At 35.2% G+C, this 16,538-nt stretch overlaps 2 protein-coding genes across 2 annotated transcripts in view; one reads left to right on the forward strand and one right to left on the reverse strand.

Annotated features, from left to right (window-relative positions):
- Positions 1-16,538, forward strand: part of Gtf2f2 (general transcription factor IIF subunit 2) — a 125,334-nt gene that overhangs the window by 40,553 nt on the left and 68,243 nt on the right. The window lies entirely within an intron of this gene.
- Positions 13,373-16,247, reverse strand: Kctd4 (potassium channel tetramerization domain containing 4). Its single transcript, XM_048341343.1, has one exon. It carries the CDS (start codon positions 15,103-15,105, stop codon positions 14,326-14,328), a length of 780 nt encoding a protein of 259 aa, XP_048197300.1. The 5' UTR covers positions 15,106-16,247; the 3' UTR covers positions 13,373-14,325.

Genomic DNA, 16,538 nt, shown 5'->3' on the forward strand with positions numbered 1-16,538 from the left:
ATGATAGAGCTTCTGGCTGGGGTATGAGTTTGGTGAAAATGCCTGGATTGCCAGTCAAGATAGCCAGCTTTACCACAACCCATGAAGTAGGGACTAGGGTCCATATCCCAAAGACAAAAAAGTGCTCCTGAAATAAATGTTTGAAGAGAAAAGAGAAAAGGAAATACTTAATACCCAATTCCAGTGGCATTCATCCCTTTTTGGAGCCCTAAATGTTGCAGGTACCCACACAGTCATCTTTCATTGCTTATTCTGAGGAACGAGGGATGTTTCTAACATTTATGGACAAAATAAAAGGCAACTTTTGGCTTTGCTCACTCTTAACAGGCAAGTGCTTTATTCAGTAGTAGCTAAGACAATTTTATAGTATTTTCTTTCATTCCTTTGTTCAAAGAATGTAAGTACCTCTGATACCTTAGCATTTGAATATTTGTCCTTCCAAAGTGGATTGCTTTAAATACTTTTGTAGTGATTTTCCTATTTTATGATTATTGTTACATGATTACTCTTCACTGGAAATAATTAGCTTTAAGTGTTTATAATTTTGTCAGTTCCCTTCAGATGTGTTCGTTTTTAGGCCTCGTTGCATAGTGTTTTAGTTGAGTTGGTTGATACAATGTTTAAGTGATTAGGTAGATTTTTACCTGTATATTCTGTTATTAAATAGAGAAAAACATTTCATCTGCTTTAAATCTAATCAGATCATACATAATTGGTAAACATTTTCATTTAAAATATTCTCCTTTATTTTAGAGGATACTGTAGCACTGTGTTAAATTGTTTAGGACATAAGATTTATCTGAAAATCATTTTTACACCATTTCTGTAGTGCCACAGGTAGCATTATAAAATAGGCTTTGTAATATTATTAATAGTTCTTGGTAAACTTTGTGTTTAATGTTAAAATTTTGCTGCCGAAAATTCAAATGTAGTTGATCATTCCAGTCTCAGCCTTGCATGTTGCTGAGGTGACAAGGTATGCACTACCATGTCCAACTGTTGTTTAAAAAGGGGAGTATTGTGAACTTCTTGCCTGGGCTGGTCTTTAACCATATTCCCTTTGTATTCAACCGCTTGAGTGATTAGGATTACAGGTATAAGCCACCTTGTTCATTTTACTGATTTTTTTTTTTTTTTTTTTGGCCAGTCCTGGGGCTTGGACTCAGGGCCTGAGCACTGCCCTGGCTTATTCTTGCTCAAGGCTAGCACTCTGCCACTTGAGCCACAGCGCCACTTCTGGCCATTTTCTGTATATGTGGTGCTGGGGAATCGAACCCAGGGCCTCATGTATACAAGGCAAGCACTCTTGCCACTAGGCCATATCCTCAACCCTACTGATTATTTTTGAAATGGGGTCCTCCTTTTTGCCTGGGCCAGGCTGAACTATGATTCTCCTATTTAAGGTTCCCAGGGCAGCTAGGATAACAGGTTTACCATCCATCACACCTAGCTCTTTCTGTGAAAATAGGGTCTCACTAACTTTTTGGTCCAAGCTGGCCTGGAACCACAGTTTTCCCACATTGTCATAATGACAGGTACACACTACTGTGCCCAGCCATTGTTGAGATGACCATTTTGATACTAGCCTCAGACTATGATCCTTCTGTCCTTTGTCTTCTAAGTAGCCAGGATTACAGGCATGAACCACTAGTGAATGAGCAGCCTCTGTGGGCTTATTTTAAAGCAAACCTCAAGTATATTGCTTCTTCTGTAGTTACTTTAATATAGGTCTCAAATCATTCTCCTTTAAAAGGCATTACTTTTCTCTGCCATTTAAAGAATAGTCATATAATATATTAGTTAGCTTTAAAATGAAAACTATATTACTTGCTTAACCATGATTTTGGATTTCTGAACTCTTCATGATTCTGTATTCATCTTTAAGTATATTGAATACTATTTCATGGTCTTGTAAATGATAAGAAGCATTTACATTATACTTCCTTTTATATTATATCTTTACTGAGACATAATTCATATTTCATCCATGTAATAATAATAATTCATAATTCACTAGTGTTGGTATGTTTACAAAGTGTTTTTATACCCATATCATAGTCAGTTTTAGAACATTTTGTGATCTGTTATTCCTACCATAACTTCTCAAGCTATAAATGACCATTAATCTGCTTTCTGGCATTACAGATTTATCTACTTTGGACAATACATGTAAACGGAAACATACAATGGATCTTTAGGGTTTATGTTTTTCAATTTAGCATTTTTCCACCTATTTTACTTTGACTATTTTTGATAGTTATATAAATAGAATTAGACAGTGTGTGCCCTTTTTGCTTTTGGTTGTTAACAGAGCATTATTTTGAAAGCCTGATTCATGTTATGTCAGTCATTGATTCCATTTCTTCAGTGGATTCCAAGCATATATTTAACACACTTATTCATCTTTACCACTGTATAATTTTTGGCTTAGAACAGTACTGCTATCATATTTGTGTCCATGTACCCGAGTACATAAAGATTTTAAAGGTAAATTCCTATTTGTCGACTTGTGTGGTCACAAGATATCTATGTTGACACGTCTGACTACTGAAGCCAGACTTTTCCAAAGGAGCCATATAAGTTTACCCTCTAATATACCTCTGACCTCTCAGTGTACAGATATTCCTTTTACTTTAATTCATCTTTGTTAATATTGTCTTAAGAAAAACAAAACAATGTTAATTGTTAGACTGAGTGTGCGATTTTTTCTTATTGTGATTTCATTAAAGAGTCCCTTGATTATCTCTTTGTATTTCTTTTTTCATGAAATGCTTGTGTGGATTTTTAATCCAGCTTTTTTAAAAAAATTGAGTTATCATTTTATTTTTGAGCTGTCTTCACTTATTCTGGGTAATGCTCTTAGCTGAAACTATCTTTTATTCTGCCTTTCGTTTTTTTATTTTTTGAAGAACAGAAGTTAACCTTTTTAAGATGCATTTTTATTGTTATTATAAAGGTGATATACAGAGAGGTTACGTAAGTCAGGTAATGAGTACATTTCTTTTTGTACAATGTTACCCCTTCCCTTACTTTCTCCCAGTTTTTCCTCATAAGTTAACTTTACGCTGGGCACCCGTGGCTAATGCCTGTAATCCTAGCTACTCAAGAGACAGATCTTAAGTTCACATTTAGCTCATGCAGGCAAGTCAATGAGAATCTTTAATTTCCAGTTAACTATCAAAAGAGCCAGAAATGGAGCTGTGGCTAAAGTGGTAGAGCACCAGCCTTGAGTAAAGAAGTTCAGGGATAGCACCCAGGCCATGAATTCAAGCCCCAGGATCAGCACAGACACATAAGAAAGTTATTTTTAATGTAGTCTAATCTGCCATTCTTTTCTTTTGTGACTTGTACATTCTAGTGTCTTGTTTAAGAAATTTTCTAGCATCTGATATATCAAAAGGTATTTTCCTCTATCATTTCCCAGAAACTTTCTTGAATTGTCCTCACATTGAAATGTACCATTTATCTGGAAGTGCTTATTCTGTATGGGATGAGATGGGGTCAAATTTATTATTCTTTTTTCTAGATGAGTATGACTTTTTTCATTTTTATTAGTGCATATTAATTGTACAAAATAATAAGTTTTATTATTTTATTTTTTAAAGACCACCTCCTCTCATTATTGCCAGTGCTGCCTTTCCATAAATCAAGTATCTGCTGTTGCACAGGTCTAATTTTAGTTTCATTCTTTGTTGTGGAGGCTGATTCATGTAATCCTTGATAATATCAAGGTTATACTGGCCTAAAAAAAAGTTGGGGAAAATGCTCCCTTTTTCTGTTCTCCTGAGGAAGTTTTGTGATACTAGCTTTTTCCCCCTTTAAATGTTCAGCAGAATTCACTGATCTGTCTAACTGGACATAGAGTTTACTCTGTGGGCTAGATTTTATTATGAAGGGTCAGGAGAGTTCTTGGTGGCATTTCCACAAATCTCTGAAAGCTTTGTCCCCAACTGCATTTTCAAAAATAGTTATATAGCAAAAAGCTTTGGGTAGTAAAAGTAAGATCTTTATACAAAGATCGGACACATTTGCCCTTGTCCTCTAAGGAGGTTGGGGCTGCCTGGGCATGGCCTCATATCTTTACAACATTCACAGCACCTGCCTGGACCATGCTGCATCACTCCCGTAGGGCTTTGGAGGGTGGAAGAACAGTTACAAACATTCCTTGCTGAGAGAATGATAAAATCCTTTCCCCTTGACTCAGGAGTCCTGTATCTTCATCCAACATCAGAGCAAGTATGCCAGGCCAACTTGTTAGCCACTAAGTAGGGTAAAATCCCAGGCCCTGTACAGTTCTTATTGTAAATGTATCTGTTCACTAGAGTATTGGCATTTATCTTTTATTTTCTGTTTTAAGACAGTATGTTTTTGTTTGTGGTCTTTTGGGTAAATGCCCAAAAGTGGGGCTGCTGGGTCATAGGGGAGCTCTATGTTTAGCTTTCTGAGGAATCTCCATACCGCTTGCCAGAGTGGCTGAACCAATTTACATTCCCACCAACAATGAAGTAGGGTTTCCTTTTGGCCACATCCCCTCCAACATTTATTATTGTTAGTTTTCTTGATAAAGGACATTCTTACTGGGGTGAGGTGGTATCTCAATGTCGTTTTGATTTGCATTTCTTTTTTTTGGCCAGTCCTGAGGCTTGGACTCAAGGCCTGAGCACTGTCCCTGGCTTCTTTTTGCTCAAGGCTAGCACTCTGCCACTTGAGCCACAGTGCCACTTCTGGCCATTTTCTGTATATGTGGTGCTGAGGAATTGAACCCAGGGCCTCATGTATATGAGGCAAGCACTCTTGCCACTAGGCCATATCCCCAGCCCGATTTGCATTTCTTTTATGGCCAGTGATGTACAGCACTTTTTCATATGTCTCTTGGCCATCCTCATTTCCTCATCAGAGAAGACACACTAAAGCCACCAGCACAACAATGTTCATCGCAGCACAATTTGTCATAGCTAGAAATGGAACCAACCCAGATGCCCCTCAGGAGACGAATGGATCAGGAAAATGTGGTATATATACACAATGGAATTTTGTGCCTCTATCAGAAAGAATGACATTGCCCCATTCATAAGGAAATGGAAGGACTTGGAAAAAATTATACTAAGTGAAGTGAGCCAGACCCAAAGAAACATGGACTCTATGGTCTCCCTCATAGAGAATAATTAGCACAGGTTTAGGCTAGTCACAGCAGAGGATCACAAGAGCCTAATAGCTATGCCCTTATGAATGCATAAGATAATGCTTAGTGAAATGAATTCTTTGTTGTGGAAACAACTGTTATATCACTGTTGTAATTACTTTCAACATGCCATGTGAAACCATAGCTTCTATTGTTGATGATCCTCTTGTATCCCTTCCTGTGTTTGTACTCGCACTATCACTTGTATCTTAGATGAGTACATTGGAAACTGTATATACTAGTATTAGAACTAGGAAAGTGAAAGGGAATATCAAAATCGAGAGACAAAGGATAAAAAGACAAACGACTCCAAAAGCAATCCTTGCTTGCAAAACCATTTGGTATAAACCAAACAACTCATGGGGGGAGAGGGGAAGGGGAAGGGGAAGGGGGGAGGGGAGAATGAGGGAGGAGGAAACAAACAGTAAAAGAAATGTACCCAAGGTCTAACGTATGAAACTGTAACCTCTCTGTACATCACTTAGACAATAAATAAGAAAAAAAGTTAAAAAAAAAAAAAGACACTTGTTTGTGAGTGGATTTCTCCTTATTTAAGCTACTTGGGTTCATCAAGCTCCTTGTCTATTGTTTGTTATCTTCAGTAGTAGAAAAATTTCAAGTACTGTCCTTTTAAATGTTGTTGGTACTCTTATTCTTTGTCTCCTCCCCCCGCCTTTTGAAGTTCTGACCAAACAAAATTTTAAACATATGCTCAGCTGTTTCATTATAGCTTATGCATCTCAGTTCTAATATTTTTTCCTTCCTTTTCCTCCCCTAGCATACTCTGCTAATTTTATTTTTTCCTAAATACATCTCATAAAAGGCTCCTTCACTTGTGTTGTTGTCTCATAGTAGACTTACCCAGTAAGTTTAAACTATTTCTGGTTCTTATTTCTAGACACCCTGTTTAATTATTATCATTTTTACTATTTTAATCACAATTGAGTTGTTTTGAAGTTTACCTGAGAATTTTAGGGACTGCTGGCAATTTCTGTGTGGTTGGTGCTTTACTTGTCATCAGTAAAACTAGTTTTGTGACTGGGTTTGGATAGGATTCTTGTAATAGGATTCTTTATAGAATAATGCGTGACTTTCCATGGAAGTCTTTCCTCCTGAGAGGACTCTCCATTACTACCATTGGACACCTACCAGTTCTCACCTACTGCTTGAGGAATTTATTGTGTGTGTCAAACCACTCCCAAACTGGGGCTGAAGATAACAGTGATGTCAGCTTTCCAAGCATCTGTGTGTTGCTGGGTTAAGCTAGGGGTTCCTTCCACCCATGTCAATTTGAGCTCCTCATGCATCTGCATTCACCTGGGAGGTCTGCTGCTACCAGGCATCCAAGATGGCCTCATTGCCTGAGACTTGATGCCGTATGGCTAGGTACCTCCTGTGTGGTCTCTCCCAAGTATGCTGTCCTTATTTAGTAATCTAGCTCAAACACTCATACTCTGCTGCTGTTTTCAAATGGGTACAGGCATTGATTAGGTCACATCAAGTCATGGGGCCAGCCCAGACTCATGGGGGGGAGGGAGGAATAAAATAGGCTCAAGTTGTTGATGATACTATCTTATATGCAAGGAAAGAATGTGAGGATTTGGGGCAGTCATCTTCAAGAAATAGTCTGACACATTCACTTTAAGCCACACTTGAAGTTTCTTCAATAGGATAGCCTAGAAGATTGACACTAGGTGACCATTAGGATGACAGTCCAACTTACTGTCCAAGCCTGAACAACTTTTAGAGGAACAGTTCCCAAATCCATTAGGACTTGGATATAACTAGATTCATCTCTAGCAAGCTAGGACCTATGGTTACCCTGGTTACAATTGATTAGGGGCTTTTCCACTTCTTGTTTATTATTACCTTGAAAGACATAGTTTGGGGGTTTTTAATTCCTTTGTGATAATGAACTCCTGCTAGAATTTCCACTTGGTAGAGACTCTGAAGTTTGAGTAAAATGTCCAGCTATGCTGTAGTGGCTCCATGGTCATCAGCATCTCTGCTATTATTAGCCTATGGTTTCTATTGTCTTAAGTGATCCTGAATGATTGCTTTAGGTATAACCATCCTTCCTACAACTTGAGCAGCAAAATGTCTCCAAGAAAGGGAAGGAAAAGGGGCTTAAACCAGCTTTGTCACTCATTGTCAGAGAATATTCAGAAATCATACTCTGCTTAAGTGCCCTTGTCAGAACTTGACAACTTAATAGCCTCAGAAGACTGGGGGGAAAAAAGCAATTGCCACTCTGCATTGGGTTTGGTTTCTACCACAGAAGAGGAGAGTCAAGACCTCATGAGACTGTTATGTTTTGGGTGCTTGAAGGAGATAATGCATACAAATATTTTGTGCCTGCCTAACACTGAATAATGCCTCAGCAACAGAAGACATGTTTATTATTTCCTCTTTTAAAGGCTCAGATTTTCAGCACTGCCTACTTTTTCTTACTTGTTTTGATTCATTCACATGCTTTTTCAGAGGATAGATATTTTATAATGAGGTGCAATAATGCCTTATACCTAGACAATGGACGTGATCCTTTACTGGAACAGTGAGAACTGGTGGTGGTTCTCCTCTTCTGTATAGGAGGTTTATAGCTTTTTACTTTGTTAGTAATTCTAAATTTCTTTACTTAGATTTGGAAATTCCCAACTGCTTTTCCTTTTCCATTTCCTTGAAATCTACTTTGGACCAAATAACAAAATAAGGTTAATACTACTTACATTTTTATTATAGCTTCTAATTAAAGGGAGTATCTTTGTGATACAAATGAAGATTAGAGATGATACAGAATTTAGATTAGGGATAATTTTACTTAATACATAGAGAGCCTTTGAGTTCACCAGACAATTGTAACTGCCAGGTTTGTGTGTATTTTATACAAGCACACATTGATTCTTTTCTATATAGATCCATCCTCTGGTGAATTTTAGTGTACACATACTGCTTTGTTTTATGATAGCAAGAAGTATAGTGGAGCCTCCTTTTTCTGGCCTCTAGGTAAAATTAGTACCCAGGTAATCAATAGGACTAAAGACATATGTCATTTTAGTAATATTTATGAGATAGCTGAGTTTTTTTATACTGAATCTTAGAGTGTTATTATTTTGGGACCATAATGTAACAATTAGACATACACATATTGTAAATGCCTGTGGTTGTGGTTTTTGGTCTTATAAATCAACCACAAAGGAAAGAAAATATTCCATTAAAAATCATCAATGGGTTTTAGATTCTTTGATTCTTGTTTCTACTTATTATCCTTCATCTTTCAGTGTAGCTTATGCTATCCTGAAACTCACTTACAACATAGCCCAACCTGGCTTTGAACTTAAAATCCTTCTGCCTCTTATTTCCCAAGTGCTGGGGTTACAGGCATGCATTGCCATATCTGTCTTCTCCAATAATTATATAATCTTCATTATTATTTCCATGCATACTATCTACTGTCTTTCCTTTTTCTTTTTTTTAAATACCAATATATGTATGGGAAAATTTGCAAAATCAAAGTAACTTTGTTAGGATATAGGATCATTGTTTTGTTTTTTGTTTATTGGTAAGAAATTTGTTAGAGCTTTGTTGAGAAAGTATGCAAGCAGGCAAGCAAACAGAAGGGCAGGGGCACACTCGCAACAGAATGTGAGTGCTCTCACAGGGGGAGAGAGAAAAAAAGAGACGAGATCTTATTTTTAAATAGTTTTAAGTAAAAATGTATCAACTGGTATGATACCTAAATTAAATGCAAAATGGCCCGATTATAAAAACCACATTAAGCGATTAGAGATTATAAAATTCACAAAACTATTGAAGTTAAAGTTAGTGTCATTCATCATTTCTTTGGAATCTTAAAAAAGAGTTAATGAGCACAGCTCTAAGGAAGCAAAATCAATAGGGTAAAATTAAGACTCAGTACTTTAATGAAGAAAAATGTGTGCTAAACATTTTTGATGACAGTAATCAAAATGGCTTTTATAAAGTTAAGCCTCTCATCAAACGGGAATTTCTAAAAATTAACCAGATATTCTTATGTAATTATTATTAAAACCTACTGTGAAATGTAACAAAATACTCGGGTTTTGGAAAATGATTTATTGTATTAGATTAAATGTTATATTTTGAGATTTTGAAGATTTTATAGTTTGTTTTATAATTTGAATATAATTTTATATTTTGAAGATTATACAATTTACTGGAGAGGATAGGTATGGCAACACATGCCTGTAACCCCAGCACCAGGGAAATACAGGCATAATACAACTGTTATATTATGATGGGGACAAATTTTTAAGAGATAGTTGTCTTATTCTTTAATATTCAAATCAATATTTTTTTACAAAGCAAGTAGTGCTGAAATAAAAATGGAGTTTCAGTATTTTACATAGGAAATGCTTTTGAGTTTTTTAGGGTGATTTTTTTTAATCCCTTCCCTAACAAGATTGGATCTCCAACTGAAAACTTTGTGAATGATAGACAAGTACTCTATCACTTGCTCAAGTCATACATTGTAATTTTTAAAATTCAGTTCATTTGGGTCCTATATATCAATGTATCAAATACTTCTGTTGGTTGGATAAAAAAGCTTGAACCAAGGCAAGAGTGGTGGCACATGCTTGTAATCCAAGCACCCAAGACCTCTTGGTAGGCTGAGACAGAAGGGTTGTGGGTATGAGGCCAGCCTGGAAGAGAAAGACCTTGTGTCAAAAAAAGAAAAAAAATAAAAAATAAGGAGAAAGGAAACTCAACCTCTTGTTTGTTTTGACAAGAAAATATTAAGAAGAATACAATTAACCTCTTTCTAAATTATTTTAGACCTACTTTAGACTTCATCTTCGACATCTCTGCTCAGCAAGTGTTGTTTTAACATTTCTCCCTTGCTGTTTGTTGACAGAAGCAAATTAATTTTAATATTAGCTTAAGCAAAATATGCTACAGAAGAAATCATTACTTCAAAGCTAGACACTTAGCTTCTAAGTTGCATGCTGTTTGAGATAATCTGTATTGCATCTCTGCTTTACTAGCAAGGATAATTACAATTCTGACACTATAATTTTTATCTGGACCAACATCATTTCACTTGAAGGTATTTAATAATAATTATCAGATAGGCATATTTTTAAATTGAGTTTTCATAGGTATTAATCCTACTGACTTTAACTTGCTGATAAACAGCTATCGTGTTTATTGCTGTGAATTTTTATATGAGTAGTAAATTAAGTCCTGAAAGTCATCGTAAGTATTTTTAAACTAATAAAATCTGTCTTCCTATCACAATTTAACATATATTCTTGTCTTATAATACTTAATAATATAAGCACTCTAATAAACATGTATTAGTTCAGAGTTCTCTGTTCTGTTCATATCTAAGTATATAAAACCAACTTAATGTAAATATGAATTTTATGCCTATTACTCATGATCATGAATAACCTTTGCTTATTATCTTGGTAATAAGCAGTGCCTAAATGAAAGCCTGTGAAAGTGAGGCACTTTGCATACAACTCAGAATTTAAACCTTAAAAAAAGCCTGTCCAACAATCAATATTCTCCCTATTTCACTATGAAAATGCCAAACATTTTAAAAGTTAAATCTTGCTCATGGTTTAATGAACAAATAATTCAATAGAATTAAATTAAGTAAATTTTGTTTTGTTTCATAGGTGGTAGGGCTTGAACTCAGGGCCTGGATGTTGCCCCTGACCTTTTTTCTGCTCAAGGCTCGTAGTGCTCTATCATTTGAGCCACAGCTGTACATCTGTTTTTCTGGTGGTTAATTGGAGATAAGAGTCTCGTGGACTTAACAGCCTGCGTTGGTTTTGAACCATGATCCTCAGATCTCAGCTTTCTGAGCAGGTAGGATTACAGGCATGAGCCATCAGCGCCCATCTAAGTTAAGTACTTAATGGAATTGGTACTCAAGTCTGATCCCAGAACTCATTCTTTGTACCATATATTAACCTCCGTTTCTACAAACATGATAAGTAAAAATCTAGATTCACAAATAGACAAATTGGGAGACCCTACAGTCTTGAGAGGTAGATGATTCACTTCATGTTCTTTAAATGACATGACATGACATTAAAAATATCATTTGCTATTCCAGAATTTAGTTTTTCACTGAACATTTTTAGGAATACTTTCACTGTGAGATTGTATCAAGTGAGACAAACCTGTATTTTGCTGTTCTGTTTTCACACTCACTTCATAAGTGCCTGTTTTGTGCCAAGATCTAGGTATTAGTATGTAAGTGGCCTGTTTTTTCAAAAACCAGACATGCTTCCTGCTGGTTCTGGAACTGTAATGCTTGGATTCTGGATCTTGCTTATCTCTTACTGTGAGCCTCATCAGGTTAACCATCTAATCCCTGTCTCTATCTGTAAGAAGGAAAGAGTAACAGCACCCTTCTTAGGTTGTTTCATGATTAACTGAGATAGTGTGTTTATAGTATTATATCTGAAACATAATGAGACAATTAAGTGTTATATTTTATTGACAGCCTTAAAAGTAACATTTGAAACACAGGCAATCTTTTTAAAAAAAAAAATTAACCCGAACAAGTTCATTCAGTACATCATTATCTTTAGTTTGGAATAGGAAAGCATCTTTCTTGTATCACTTGGAAAGTGTCTCAGTTGTTGTTCATGTTGCCCATATACATTAAATGTATAGTAAAATTCATAAACTATGTTGTTTTATTTAAAGTTGGTGCTTTCATCCCTGTATAGGCTAATTCCAAGTACAAGAAATACATGTTTAGTTCCTGACAACTATGATAACATTCTTTTTATTACTTTTCTTGAGGGAAAAAAAGGAAAATAAAGAGATACTGTAACTCATCCTTTAGGACAATATTTACTTATGGGAAAAGATTTGAAAAAGAAATCACTCAGTCACTGCAAAAAATATACTATGAAAGCTTCACTCTTACAATATTATATGTGATTCTTGAGGGGAAAGTACTTTTAAATGATTTCACAAAACACTAAAATTAAGAACAAGACCTTTTCAGTATATTTAGCACAATAGTCAACCACTTAAATAAATAAGTCCAAGGAAAAGTAATTTATAAGAAGTTACAAGTATAACCAGGTAGCCAAATTTCCTTTAGATTATTGTTTTTGTAAAAGCCTTAGAAGCTTGAGGGATTAGTCATTTAGAGATGGTCCAAAAAACTCACTCTCATTTCTTTAGTGGATCCTAACAAAAATAACTTTATTATAAAAGTTAAATTCTTCTTATGAATTGATGGGAATTCTTCTGTAAAGATTTGTCCAGCTATGTCTCCTGTAAAACAATATGTTTGGGCACTTCTAATATCTAGTTTTTACATTAAATTGCTACCTTTTTTTTTTCATTACTGAAGTCCAAATGCCAAGTAAAAGTCATCTCACACACTGGAAGGTATATAAACAGTTCAGTTATAGACATTTAAATTTTACTGTTTTTCTTATATTTTCATGGTTCTTTAATTTCTAATTGAGTAAGCTATTTAAAATACACAGAGAATTTAATATTTCAACAAAAATATTTTATAGTATACATAAAAGAAAATTGTGTAGTTGACATGGAGTTTATTGTTTTTTACTAGGAACTTTAAAGAACTATTAAAATAGTATTAACACTTTCTTTTACAGCTAGCTTTTATATTGCCTTAGATGTTGCAGCTGCATGTCAATTGCAGTTCTGGGAATGAATATCAACTTTACTTAGTTTAGATTTTTGTTAGTAATCAGAATTTGGTGTACAAGTCAGCCAAGATTTTCAAAACTCTTGGAGTTTATTAAAATTAAGATATAGTTAACAGCTTTAATGGTTTATTTTTAGACAGGTATTCGATCACTTGAGCCACACCCCCAGCCTTTAATGTTTTTTTTTTCTTTACAAAGAAAAACTTTCTTGTTTCTATTTCAACAAGTATTATTTTATATAATCAGATACATAATGGCTTATTTTTAAGTGAGTTAATGAGTGCAGAGAAATGAATTAGCTACCTTTGAAGGGGAGAGGGGAGGCAATACCAATATACACACAGAAGTCCAGTTTGTAGATTATTTTATAGAAATGGCCATATGTGGAACAAGTCTTTTAGATATTTAAATTAGAATCCAGTTTAAAAAAAATAAGCACATCTCAGTGAGTCTGAGATTTTGCATTAAGGTAGTTAATAAAGAATGAAGTGTTTACTGTTCATTTAGAATTCTGAGCTTAAAAAATAGTTTAGAGTATTTGTGAAAACAGGCTCCCTTATTATTCTAATACTGTGTAATGTGTTGAGATTAATGTACCCATACTGTATTGGAGTTTAGTGTGCAGAGATGAATCTGCTAATTTTTGTTACTTGCAAGACCAACCAGGTTACTATAGTCCAATGGTTGATTACATCAATGCTTAATATTATGCAAAATCATCAAGTAGTATTACTTGTTTTTAAAGTGACACATATAACTTTTTGTTATACTTATTAGGACATGCAGAGCAGCTAGCAGTGATTTTATTTTTTATTGTCATCAAACGATTTCTAGGAATTTTCAGCAGAATATCAATTCATCTGTAATGCTTGTATGAAATATAGGAATTGTAAATAAAGCTTTTGGTGTCTTCTATTAAAAATCAAAAGTCAGTAGCCTTGAGACCTTTTAACAGGCTCATTTTATCTCACCCTAGCTATGTTTTAGGTAGATCAGGTTTGCTTGCAGTGGTTAATTTTACCAATTCAGTTTCTTTGTACATTTTTACCACAAGTAGAAAACATTTTAAAGCTTCTAACCCCTTAACATTTCTTTATTACTATTTACTTTAAGAAGCCATAGATAATTTACATGCTTTTTGTGTGTGTGCAATTACCCAAGACACTCTGAAAGACAGTTTAGGAAAAATAAACAAATAGCAAAAGCATTCAGTCTTTATTTACAGTATAGAAGACCACTGTTTTCATTTTAGGTGCGAGAGTCTGAACAGCAGGACCACCAGAGAAGACATATTTAGCTATAGAATTTACATACCATCAGCTCACAGTACTTGATTTGAAGCCAGGCTCTGTAGGACAGAGCTAGCTGAGCACGTTATTTGGGATGCCTTTGATGCTGTGGTTTTCTGAAGCTCGCTGGCTGCATGCGTGTTGCCTTTGTTCGTGAGACAGGTAATTACTTGATAAAATGAAGTGCATCACTGTGAACAATTGACCCTTTGGAGCAGTCCAGGCTAGTCAGCAGTCTAAATCCACACTTTAAAGCCATCATGATCGCTTCAAACTTCAGAGTTTCCAGGGTGCAGACAAAGGTGTTGTCTTCCTTTAGTACAAGTCGAGTGCCATTTTCAGACTTTATGAAGTATTTAAATTGAATGATATTCGATGATATTGAAAACTCCTCCGGAAATCCATCCAACCTGCTTTTTGACACCAGCACAATGCGAGACTTTATTTTTGATATAAAATCAGGAGCATTACAGAAGATTCTCAGTCCTTGTGAACGATCATGGTTGTCTGTTATTTCCAAGAAAGTAGTCTCTCTGGGTGTTAGCTGTTCTTTTTCCCACCTGGATTTTACTTCTTCTGCCAGTCCTTTGAGCTGGAAGAATTCTGCTTCTTGGGCAAGAAGTTGATTTTCTCGAAACCCTTCGGGCAGTAGAAGTTCTCCATTTCGCAGGAAGTTTAAGACATGCCTGAAGAGGAGCCCATCTCTGTCAATGAAATAATGGCCATCAGCGTCAAAGGGGCAGAGAATTTTTCCATTTACTATACCTTCGAGGAAAGTGTCTGGGTACTTGGTCAGTGTTTGTTTTTGAGTGATGTATAAATATCCACCAACGTTGAGGGTCATCAGTGTGGATTTGCAGCTCTTTCCTTGGTCAGTATCTTCCAGGCTGTTGTGTTTCCCTTCATATTCCTTTTCTTTTTCTCTTCTGATTATTTTACGCTCCATTTTTGAAGATGCTGTTTCAGCTTGTTCTTGGCGTTGAGGCTTTTTTTTTTTTTTTGAAAGAAAAGACACTACCACAGAGACACGCTTTTATTCCGTCCCAGCCTGGCGATGGAATGGAGATGCTGGCAGCATCTCTGCACTGGCAGCTCCGTTTTACAGTAGGTGGCGCATGGGCTATGCAACGCAGGAGCTTGCTGGAGTAAGCTGAAGAGAGAATTTGCATTTAACTGTATCGGGGACGGGATTTACTGTGAAAGGCTGTTATATCTGTTCTTTGAAGTAATAAGAGTCACACAGAATAAACTGAATTTCCTCTCAGTAGTTAAACAGTTACACATGTTTAATTCTCCAGCCAAATGTGGGTTTCTACTTATTTCTAAATGTCTAAATGATTTCCTAGGCAAGCACAATATTGAACAATTCTCTATGTTTTTGAAAACTAATATATAATGCATTAGTAGCATTTTTAAAGTTATTCATAAGTAAGAAATCTTAACTGAAAGGAACAAAGCATGTAGAATTTTCTCTCTGATGTAAAGGCATAGGAGTGTAGTCATTTTTGAGACCCAAATAGGAATATTTAAACTTGTTATTTGTGACATTGCACTTAATTTAATTGGATTTGCATATAATTTTGATTTGAGGCTTTTTGTTCAATGAAGAGATAAACATCTTTCACAAAAGGTTTTGTATCCTAAAGGTGAAAAAAATTTGTGTAGACAGGCTTTGTAGTAATCACTCACATTTATATACGGTGGGGATGTTAAGATTTCATGAGCCTGTTTCAAGCTGAACCAGCTTCAGTGCTGCATAGACAGACCTCCATAGGAAACTCAGTATGCAGTTTGTTGAGAAGAAAAGAAGATAGATTCAGAATACCTACTATATAGAACAGGTCATAACCAAGTTGGTTTTTGTTTGCATGTTGTTACACAAAAGGTAAGGTAATGATTTTAGTGTGATGTTCTTTCTCCTTTTTTTCTTCCATTTCCCCTAAACTTGCCTTCCAAAACATTTAAGGGTTCTGAGCTTTAATTTAAAAGCTTAGTTGTAAAAATTGTGAATGTTACCCTCAGGCTACTATTTTTTCCCTGCTAGTCTACTAAATTGCTCTGAAGAACTCATTGTTCTAAGAGTTTGATTTTAGAATAAACTGATTTATGTTTCCATTACATTAAGGGTATTTTTTAATTATCCAATTGTCTATTGGTAGAAGTATTAAACAGATTTTTAAATGCCTTTTATTTTCACTAACTAGTGTTATATTTTCTTTTGATGTTAAAAAAACTAAGTCCTTAATTGTAGCAGATATTGAATTTAACATTTATATAGCATTGAGATTATTAAGAGTACATTGAAATTGGACTGGAGAACTAAGGCATATCTTCAGAATTGGATTTTTGCTTTGAAACAAAACAAACAAAAACACCTCA

The sequence above is a fragment of the Perognathus longimembris genome, chromosome 3 (genome assembly GCF_023159225.1).
Source record: "Perognathus longimembris pacificus isolate PPM17 chromosome 3, ASM2315922v1, whole genome shotgun sequence".
Taxonomy (NCBI): domain Eukaryota; kingdom Metazoa; phylum Chordata; class Mammalia; order Rodentia; family Heteromyidae; genus Perognathus; species Perognathus longimembris.